Raw genomic sequence first — 11,343 nt, forward strand, 5'->3', positions numbered from 1 at the left:
GGGTGGTGCCAAACCATACGCATCTCCATGATATCTCCACTTTCTCTGTCACCCACTGGCATCACATACTGTCTCTCTCTGTTACCCTCTTCCTGTCATCCACTACTTGTCTCTGTCACCATGTTAATCACTACCCCTCCATGGTGTCACCCACTTCCTCTCTTTGTCATCCTCTTCCTGTCCCCCTCTTCCTGGCATCACCCACACCCTCTGTATGCCATCCTGTCCCTGTAATCACCCACTGACTCTCCCTGATTCACTCTCCCTGCCACCCACTGCCTTTCTCTATCACCTGCATCATGTCTCCCACTACTTGTATCCATCATCCTGTTACCATTGACTCTCCGTGGTATGACCCACTGCCTCTCTTCATCACCCATTGCTTATCCCTGTCATCCACTGCCTTTTAATGGCATAATCAATTTGCTCTCCCCATCATCTACTGCTTCTTCCTGGCCATCACCCCACTGCCTCTCTCCCTATCACCTACTGCCTTTTCCTGGTGTCACTCCACTGCCATTCTTTGTCAACCTCTCCCTGATGTTTGTTATCCCTGTCACCCTCTCCTTCTGTCTCTCTGTGGCATCACTCACTGCCTTTCCCTGGAACACCGATTGCCTCCCCCATCACCCTGTCCCTGTCACGCACTGCCTCTCCACATCACTCTCTCCCTGTTCACTACTTCCTCTCACTCTCACACACTGCCTGTCACCAGCTTCCTCTCTCCATTACCCTCTCACTGTCATAATCACCCTCTACTATGGCCCACTTCCTCTCAATGTCAGCCTTGTACTCTCAGCCTGTCGCCCACTGCCTGTCTCAGTCGCCCTCTTTCTGTCACACTCTACATCTCCCACTGCCTCTCCCTTGCATTGACCACAGCCTCTCAATGTCATCCGCTGCCTCTACTCGTCATGTTCTCATTGTCATTCTTTCCCTGGAATCACCCACTGCTTCTCTTCATAACTCTCTCCCTTCACTCAATGCCTCTTCTTGGTGACACCAACTCCCTGTCATCCATTGCCTATTCCATGCATTACCCACCTACCTCTGCCTTTCCATGGCTTAATTCACTGCCTCTCACTGTCAGCCACTGCCTGTTGCTCAATGCCTCCCCCAGTCACCCTCTGCATCTCTCTGTCATCCCACTGCCTCTCTGTCACCCTCTGCTGTGTGGCATTTTATGAACTTGGGATGCGGAGGAGGTGGGGGGCCCAAAGTAGATTTTTGCATCTGGGCCCACCACTCACAGGTTCATCCACTGCTGATATCCATTTGACTGACAACGCTGCATCTTACATATTTTATGACCATATTGTGTGAATTTTTTGATGGACGTCATATTAATTGGTGCGGCTGTATAAGTGTTGTTTCTGGTGCATTATCAACCTATTATTGTATTGTTGCTAGCTTATGAGGTGTAATGGAGTTTCAACTAACCTTTTGCACATAGGGTAAGAGTGTCATACTGTAGGTGCGATGGAATTGTGGGCCATTACAGCTGGGTAATGGGTGCACAATGTGTGTACCCAGCAATATTGCCTCTGTTGGGACCCGACATTGGCAAGTGCATCTACACTGCAGATGCTGGTGAGGGAAGGGGTTGCGCTGAGTTCTGCTCACTTGTGATGTCCTTCTACATCCTGCATGTACAGATGATGGAGGATTTCTCTGGTATAGCCTAGTGCACATCATCAGTGTCATAGATCATAGACACTGGGCGATATGAATATTTTGTTGTTCGAATTGGTAAAATCATTCAAAATATCATCTAATGTGTACCCAGCTTTAGAGGTGAGGGCATAGGCGAATCTAGGGGGTGGTCCGGGGGTGCACAGGACCACCCATTAGCCCATTTTGTAGCTGAGGGATGGAGCTTTCCAACGAGCCCAGCCCCGTGTCTCTAGCCCCCCAGGAACCGGAGATACGACCAGGCAAAGTTGGAACATTTTCCCTATAGGATAACATTGGACCCGCTAATTCCGACCCCCACCCAGTTCAATGGCTGCCAGTTCCCCCTTCGGCATCACTGAAGCTCGAGGTTGATCTCAGTCGAACCCAAATTGCTGGGCCTTTAATCTGATACCAGGCTGGATCCATATGGGTTAATTGGTTCCAGGGATATTGAGGTTAAACCGTTTTTTTTTTTTTCATTTCTTAAATGTAATTTCATGACTGTTTATGTTCTTTGAGGGCAGATTTCTCTGTAACCAAACAGCCCAGTTTCATGGGACCAAAATCATTCGAAGCCAACTCAAAAGTTCTTCAATATGATACTGGTCTCATGTAAATGGGTCAGTTGGTTCTGAAGATATAGCTGGTTTGTAAAAGGGGGGTAGGGAGAGGGAAGTGGTTGTCTCTCCCCCTCACACCAAAAAGTGCAGGGACTAGGCTGGTGTATAAGGTGTAAGCCTGGGAATGTCCCTGCATGATCCTGGGACCATATTCCCGGGTAAATCCCTGAATTTTCTGTTGTGAAAGGGGTATTATTTCAAACAGCCGTGACCTGCAGTGCTCTGAATACAGCCGGGCAGCCCCCTGCTCTCTGCCCAGCTGTCAATGACTGTCACAATATTTCAAATGTCCACTCGGATAGAGGGGACACCAGGAGGGGAGTTTGAGCGTGCTCTGCGCTGTGCTCTGCTCCTCTCCCCATAGAAGCAGCTGCACCGCTCTCCATCTCTCCCTGCAGCAGCAGCGAAGGCTCATATAAAAATTTACAGTAAGTGGCACTTTTGGGGGCATTGCTTAAGGGACGCTACAAGTAGCGGTATGTGGGGGCATTATGCATAATGTGTGGCTTAATGTGTAAGGGGCATTATGGTGTGCAGCATCATGTGTAAGCGGCATTATGTGTGCTGCATCATGTGTAAGGGACATTATGTGTGCAGCATCATGTGTAATGGGTACTATGGTGCGCGGCATCATGTGTAATGGGTACTATGGTGCGCGGCATCATGTGTAATGGGTACTATGGTGTGCGGCATCATGTGTAATGGGTACTATGGTGTGCGGCATCATGTGTAATGGGTACTATGGTGTGCGGCATCATGTGTAATGGGTACTATGGTGCCATCAAGCAAGAACCCCCTAGCAATGAGCACGTAGGTAAGCAGCACTTATGTGGCAAATATGTAATGGGCATAACGGTTTGTTATATAGTATGTAATGGGCATCATGATGTGTGGCACAATGTGTAATGGGCATTATGGTGTGTGGCCTTACGGCGTGTGGCTTTATGTGTAATGGGTATTACAGAGTTTGCTAAAATGTGTTATGGGCATTACTGTGTATGGTCTAAAGCAGGGTTCGCCAACCCGTCGCTCGCGAGCGACGGGTAGCTCGCCGGGACCTTTCCAGTAGCTCGGGGCTGTTTAAGTGACCTCCTGCCGCGTAGCGGTACCTTGCTTGACGGCAGGAGGTCAGAAAGTGTTTTAATGCTGCGTCCTCCTGACGTCCCCAGCGCACTTTCTTCATCCTCACTTGGCGGCAAGAGGTCTCTGAATGTGACTTCATGCCGCGTCCTCCTGACGTCCCCAGCGCACGTTCTCATCGACGCCACGGCCACAGCCTCTGCTCAGCGTGATTGATGTCTGCTCCGGTCCTGCGCCACAGCCTCTGCTCAGACTTACATGAGGTAAAAAAAAAATGAAAACTGTGTGCGCACAGTGTGTGGGGCATATGTATAATGGAGCATCACAGTGGGGCACATGTATAATGGAGCATCACAGTGGGGCATATGTATACTGGAGCATCACAGTGGGGCACATGTATAATGGAGCATCACAGTGGGGAATATGTATAATGGAGCATCACAGTGGGGCACATGTATAATGGAGCATCACAGTGGGGCATATGTATAATGGAGCATCACAGTGGGGCACATGTATAATGGAGCATCACAGTGGGGCATATGTATAATGGAGCATCACAGTGGGGCATATGTATTATGGAGCATCACAGTGGGGCATATGTATTATGGAGCATCACAGTGGGGCACATGTATAATGGAGCATCACAGTGGGGCATATGTATTATGGAGCATCACAGTGGGGCACATGTATAATGGAGCATCACAGTGGGGCATATGTATTATGGAGCATCACAGTGGGGCATATGTATAACGGAGCATCACAGTGGGAAATATGTATAATGGAGCATCACAGTGGGGAATATGTATAATGGAGCATCACAGTGGAGCATTACAGTGGGGCATATGTATTATGGAGCATCACAGTGGGGCATATGTATAATGGAGCATCACGATGTGGGGCATATGTATAATGGGCATCACGGTGTGCGGCATATGTATAATGGGCATCACGATGTGGGGCATATGTATAATGGACATCATGTGTGTGGCATATGTTAAATTCAGCGTCACGCTGTGGGATGTTTGCATAATGGAGCGTCACGTTGTGGGGCATATGTACTGTATAATGGGCATATGTATAATGGGCATCATGTGTGTGGCATATGTATAATGGAGCATCACAGTGCGGGGCATATGTATAATGGGCATCACAGTATGCGGCATAGGTATAATGGGCATCAAAGACTGCACTATTGGGGTCATATGTGTATCACATCTCCATTTTCCATGGCCGCACCACATGTGGCTACAGCTCTTAGAGAGCTGACCATGCCCTCAAAAAATGGGGGATGTAGCCTCGCAGGAGTCTCCTCTGCCTCGTGTTGGGAGGTATGTTTGTGACATATTGGACATTGCAGTGTGTGGCATAAGGTGTCAGGGGCATTACGGTGTGTGGCATAATGTGTAAAGGGCATTTTTTGGGATATTATGCAGGTTTTAAATTTTTTTTAAATTTAGTAGCTCTTCGGGCGGTTTATTTTGTCGCGAGTAGCTCCCACCCCGAAAAAGGTTGGAGACCACTGGTCTAAAGTGTAACACCACACCCCTTTTTGTGATGCCACGCCTCCTTCCCATGAGGCCACGCCCCCTTTTGACGCGCGGCTGCGCCGCGCTAAGGTCCCCCTACTGTAATGTCTAGATTTGGGACCACCCATTACCATAATTCTAGATTCGCCTATGGGTGAGGGTACAGAGATCCGGGTGTTTTCAGACATATAAAGCTTAGGGCTGTTGCAGATCTGGATATTGCTTCTTTCACATAGAGATAGGTGCGGGCAGTGTGTAGCATGTAGATGCATTTACATCTGAACCAGCACTGGCTGAAACCATTAAATGCTGTATATCAGAGATGCACAGATATTCCGTAAATGCAAAAATAATGGGGTGTGACGGTTGCTTCTAAAGATTCAAATTTCTAAATGTATGAGACATATTCTACTTTTTTTAAAATAAATAACTAATAAAAACATAGACATCATAGTGCACACTTATAAAATGCCACAAAGTTTCAGGAACACTCTAGATCAGTGGTCCCAACCCTGGTCCTCAAGTACCCCCAACAGTACACGTTTTCCAGGTCACCCCAGCAGGTGCACAGATTATTCAGGCACATTTTAAAAGATCCAAAGGTGAAGCTTATTATGTCACCTGTGATTCTGTGTGGAGACCTGGAAAACGTGCACTGGGGGTACTTGAGGACCGATGAGTGGGGGTACTTGAGGACCGATGTTGGGAACCACTGCTCTAGATGGATTTGACACACTTGCTCCTGAAGAAACTAGGAAGCTCTCAACCCATAGAAACACATCTAGCTGAGCCACAGTATCGGTTTGACACAATCTGCTACAAATGACCTCTATAGATGGAGTGCATTACACCAGCATTTGGATGATATTTGGACCTTTGAGATTTTGCCACTGGAACACTTCCTCCTGCTTTCAAAAGGAACTTCCTTGGTGGCGATAGGCTTGCTACTGCATCCAGGTATTATCCATCCTGCATTGGGACCAACCTAAGATGTTCCTTTGAGGAAATAACTACTGCTCATACTATTTGGGACTCCTACGGCCACCTGGTAAATCATTGCTGCTTATAATTGGAGATGTCCTGGTCCAGTCAAATCCGTCTAAAGCAGGCACGTCCAACGTTGGCCCTCCAGATGTTGTGAAACTACACATCCCAGCATGCTTTGCCACAGTTTTGCTATTAGAGAATGCTAAAACTATTGCAAAGCATGCTGGGATGTGTAGTTTCAAAACATCTGGAGGGCCAACGTTGGACATGCCTGGTCTAAAGCATGGGTCTTCAACCTGTGGCCCTCCAGATGTTGTGAAACTACATGTTCCAACATGCATTGCCACATTTTTTCCTATAAGAGCATGCCAAAACGGTCAGGGCATGCTGGGACATGTAGTTTCACAACATCTGGAGGGCCACAGGTTGAAGACCTGTGGTCTAAAGCATTCCTTAAAATGTTGGTGGTGGCCATTTTCAAGAGGTCTATGCACAATGGGACCACAGTCAACTTGATCCAGGCAGTGGTAGCATTGGCCCCCACAGACCACCGGCACCCACAAGCCACCCAGTGCCTCAAAGCCAGGGTCTGTAGGGGCTATTGCTACAAACCTGAGCCTTGCTGTACATTTATGAAACTAAGATTAATTCTGTTTTTCTAACTGTCCAGCATCATCATGACTACGTCTTCCACCCTTCTGGCTCTACTGTTAATGCCCCTCTGCCTGTGGATCTACAGCCGGCCATGGATTAACACACCAATTGTGCAGTTTCTACCTCTGGGAGCCGTCACCCTGACTCTATGCAGCACTCTTCTACCTATTGGCCTGGGGGTCTTTATACGATACCGTTACAATAGGATTGCCGATATCCTGCTTAAGGTAAGAACTCAGAACTCATAGCTTTAAACATTCACTTAATTCAGCAAAGGCCTCCTGGAGTTGGATATGCCAACTGGTGGGAAATACCAACAGCAACGAAATGGACAGAGGATATACGTTTTAATTCAAAGCTTTCTTTAGGCATGATTGCAGTCATCACCTGAAGTATTGGGGCAGGTGTCCATGAACCTGTTGTCAAGATAAGTTACTGTAGCATATAGATTCATTAACAAAAAAACAGAGCATCATGCCTCATTCATATGAATGGTTCCTAGCAAACTAATTGGCTAACTACTGTTTCAACAAAGACAATGACTGTCTCTAATGTGGGCAGGCAACCAATATTATCAGTAATAAATAGTAGATAAATATAGAAAATCTAGCATGAAGTATCAGGAGACTTCCAAACATTAATCTATCATATGGGAATCTCAGGAAAACTGCATAATTATGCTCTATAACAGTGATTGTCTGATATGTCTGGCCTACCACACATATCACTAGCAACAGCCAAAACTCACCCCCACCTCCCTAATCATTGCAGAACTTATTCAGAGCATTAAACAATGCTGTCCGCATCATGTGGACACTGCTGAAATGTCAACATAATGGAATGCCGACAAACAATCCCTGGTGGTCTTGCGGTGTTCTACCTGGTCCTGACTGCAGTGGTGGCATTTTGGTCACATGTATATCAGTCCTTGAGACCTCCAATGAGCTGGGTTCCAGAGACTATCCTTTCCCATCTCTAATTTGTCCATACCCTTAACCCCTCCCCCATGTAGTCAAACCCACCTATCCTGCAATCTAACCCTTATGTAGACATTCTGAGATCATCAGGATTTCACATGTCAACACTGTAAACAGGTCGACACGATGACATGTTACTGTTTATGGGTTCAATAAATATTACTCTCAGCATTATGGTGTCGGCATAACGATTGTTGACATTGTAACTGCATTTACTAATAATGTTATCATAAGCCTGTAACTTAATTGAGGTTTAAATTCGGCATTATGCACTGGTCATCAGAATGGGTCTATATGTGATGTATCCATTATCAGAACCAGGGGCGTTCTAGGAGATGTGTACTGGACAGTGTATAGGTGTAGATGGCTACAACTTTATTATTTAGTGGTTACTGTTAAGGGTGCATTGTGAGTGAGCGTGTGAGAGGGTGGTCAACATGGTTATATACAGTGTAATGATTTGTTCCATATTGGTGCAGGCTGATTACATCACTCCTCATTTATATTCCAGGAGAATGTGCTGCCAGTACATGATGCACATCCCATCCCTCTCCCGTCAGTAATAGACACAAAGAGTTCCGTGATTTATAGATTCCATACATAAATCAGACATGAGTATGAAGAATGATCCGCGCTGCACTTAATGTGGCTCTGCGATAAATATCCCTCCTCTCAGATGCCAAATTAGTGCGAGCACCATAACTGTAACCCCGACACTCACTCTCCAACCCAGAACTACTCAGACATAAGGTAATCTATCACTGGTATCACTGGGACCTCATCCATTACCCTGGGGTGTCATGTGCTTTCATGTTTATAGCACAAAATCGCTAATTTCTACTACATATAGTGCATCTACAGTATATATCCACAAAAAACAAAGGCACTCAGAGATTGGACTGATGAAAAATATTAAGACTCGCATGTATCTTATATAAGTGTTCATTCTAGCACCCGCCATCTTTGAAAACCCATGCAGTTCCTGTTCCCTGCCTTGGGTGTCGCTGTCTGCTGTGGTGTTAGATGTGGAGACATCTCCACAGGTTGTTGGGACCTTTCAAAGAGGACAGGTGGCGGAGGCAACCAATCAGATTTTATTTATAATTTCTCTTGTAAATGCCATAAAATCATAGGAAGAATCTGGTTGCTATGGGAAACACATCCACTTGGTCTCATTAGAAGGCTTGAATCGTACAATTCACAGCTCCTCACTTTGGTGTTAAAAGTGAATCCAGCTATGGACAGAAACCTTTGAAACAGGTCTGGATTTAATCAGAACCCTGGACCAAGGACCTTATTCTGATTGACTTGCAAGGCTGCAAAATTCCTTATTAGCATGAGAACGCCCAACACCCATGAAATGCTGGGCGTTCCCATATGCTAATGGGGCGCCCCTACCCCTCTCCACACCCCGACCGCTGTGTAGGATGCGTGCACCCGCAACCTGCATCTTGCACATGCGCAGAAATGCATCTGCACATGCGCAGACACACACCATCAGTCCTCCGGGCGTTTCCAATTAGAATTAATTAGAATAAAGTCCCAAATCCAAAATTCAGTAGAACACCAGTTATTATAAAAAGCATTTTCGGCAGAACCGCCCATGTACTTTCAACTCTCTTTGTGTCTCCTCTAGGTCTCTCTCTGGTCTCTACTGGTAACGTTGGTCCTCCTGTTTATTCTTACTGGAGCAATGCTGGGACCTGAGCTCCTGGCCACCATTCCCCCATCTGTGTATATTGTGGCCGTGATCATGCCTATGATAGGATACGCAATGGGTTATGGCCTTGCTACTTTATTCAGCCTGCCGCCCAACTGCAGGAGAACCGTATCACTAGAAACCGGGTGCCAAAATGTCCAGCTCTGTACAGCTCTCCTGAAGCTGGCATTTCCAGCTCACCTCATAGGGAGTATGTACATGTTCCCATTACTCTACGCACTCTTCCAGGCCGCTGAGGCGGGAATATATGTCTTAGCCTACAAACTCTACAGGAAGGAAATTCTCCATAAACCAGAGCCTCTTGAAGAAGACGAGGACACAGATATTTCATACAGAAAATTGAAAGAGGAAGAAATTAATGAAATATCATATGGGACGGTAGCCACAGAAGACCAAAACTCTGTACTCAAAGAGCCACCCCCAGGACTGCGCTAATTCTATGTAAATGTGTAGATATATGTCAGACACGTTTACATCACAGTGCTTACGTGCCAAGATATGAATTTGGACTCCAGGGACACTTCTGTTTTGGTAATCGCACACACGTAAACCCTATACTCTCAATGGAAAGATTGCACCAAACATCACTATTTGGCATGGTCACTGGGACCTTTGGTTATATATAACATTCATACACTGCTGCAGATTCCAGAATTATGTCAGATACTGAGATCAGAGTCCAGCACACAGAACAAGGGAAGTGATCCTGTGCACTGTTGATGTATTCCAGTATATAAATGCTTAAGAACTCCATTTAAAAACCATTGGCAGTTATGCCGAGTGTATTGCCTAACTAATGTGAATTGTGTATTTCCTTTTATTCTGATATGTGAGCAAAACAACGTGTAATGGTGAATTAACTGAATCGACTGAAATGACAGTGTTAATTCAGAGTGATATAAATTGCTTTGTGTTCCCGTGTGTAAAGGCTGCAGCGTATATCTTGAGAAGGAAAATCAATGCTGCTCACCTGCAGATTGACGGCATCCATCGTTCATCACCCAGAATCCTGAGTTGAACCAATGAACTGTACATGGAGTTCCGGTGGGTTTGTGCAGAGGGGACAGATGTGTATAAAGCATGTGAATGTTCTCATAAATGTATTGCACCACTAGTACACATTGCAAAGAGATGGTGTCCTTCATGTCACTGAAATACTTATTGTATTGTGTTTGGCGACAGCAGAATATTAACACATCAGTTATACAAATGGTTACCGTTTCTAATGTACTTATGGAATCCTACATTTAGGTGCTTGGGCCTAGGGTTTATACATATATACACATATGTCTTAACATTGTGCTTCTTTGCGACACTCTAGATCAAATAAAGGTTCCTGCAACAAATGAATTGCTCCATTGGGCACCCATCACTGATGGCTCCAGAGCTGGGGCTGCAGCACAATCCACAATTAAAAAATGGAAGCCATACCTACTCCACCCCAAACATCACCAGCCGCGGCTCACTGATATGCATAGGGGAACCTAGAAAGTTGGCAATGGTCCTAGTTCTGAATCCCCCCCCCCCCCCCCCCACCCCTCCCAAAATTATTATTTTTTTTTTAAAGTGAGGGGGGGGGGGCGGCAGCAGTAAGTACATACTTGCCTACTTTTGAAAACTAGTTTCAGGGAGATTGTATTTGGTAGTAGAATTTTGCACAGCGCCCCCTTGAGGGGCCGTGTCATGTTCCACCCAAAGGGCGTGGCTAGTTTCATATATGGGGAGATTGTGAATGTGGCGCCTAGAAGCGTGGGTCTGTACTGCTGAGAGGAATCTTTTAAAATTACTTATATCCAAATGTAGATGAGCCCCAAACAGTTAGTAAGTTGCTATACTTGGTAAAGTGTTGGGAAATCGTGCAGATGATTCAATGTAAATGTATCTGTCTCTCATTGCTTTTTCCCAAAAAAAATTTAACCGTGTAATGTGGGCTAGGTGAAATGAGGGAGATTGGTAGACTAATGTGGTAGACTAATGAGGGAGAGAGGGAGATTGCAGTTATTTCAGGGAGTCTCCAGAATGCAGGAGGATAGGAAACTATGGCCCTTATTCTGGTTCGTGCGGTACGGCCCGCGTGCGGCCGTACCGCCGATGTTTTCCGTCTG

The 11,343-nt window shown here is 45.9% G+C and overlaps 1 protein-coding gene across 1 annotated transcript in view; it reads left to right on the forward strand.

The window, feature by feature from the left end:
* Positions 1 to 10,635, forward strand: part of SLC10A4 (solute carrier family 10 member 4) — a 21,718-nt gene extending 11,083 nt beyond the window's left edge. The window contains exons 2-3 of the mRNA XM_083168076.1: positions 6,558 to 6,768; positions 9,155 to 10,635. Of these exons, the coding sequence (XP_083024202.1) occupies positions 6,558 to 6,768; positions 9,155 to 9,673 (730 nt within the window). The 3' untranslated portion in view covers positions 9,674 to 10,635. The remainder of the gene's footprint in view (positions 1 to 6,557; positions 6,769 to 9,154) is intronic.
* Positions 10,636 to 11,343: the final 708 nt, after the last annotated feature.

Source organism: Crinia signifera, chromosome 1 (assembly GCF_055691185.1).
Source record: "Crinia signifera chromosome 1, ASM5569118v1, whole genome shotgun sequence".
Lineage (NCBI taxonomy): Eukaryota > Metazoa > Chordata > Amphibia > Anura > Myobatrachidae > Crinia > Crinia signifera.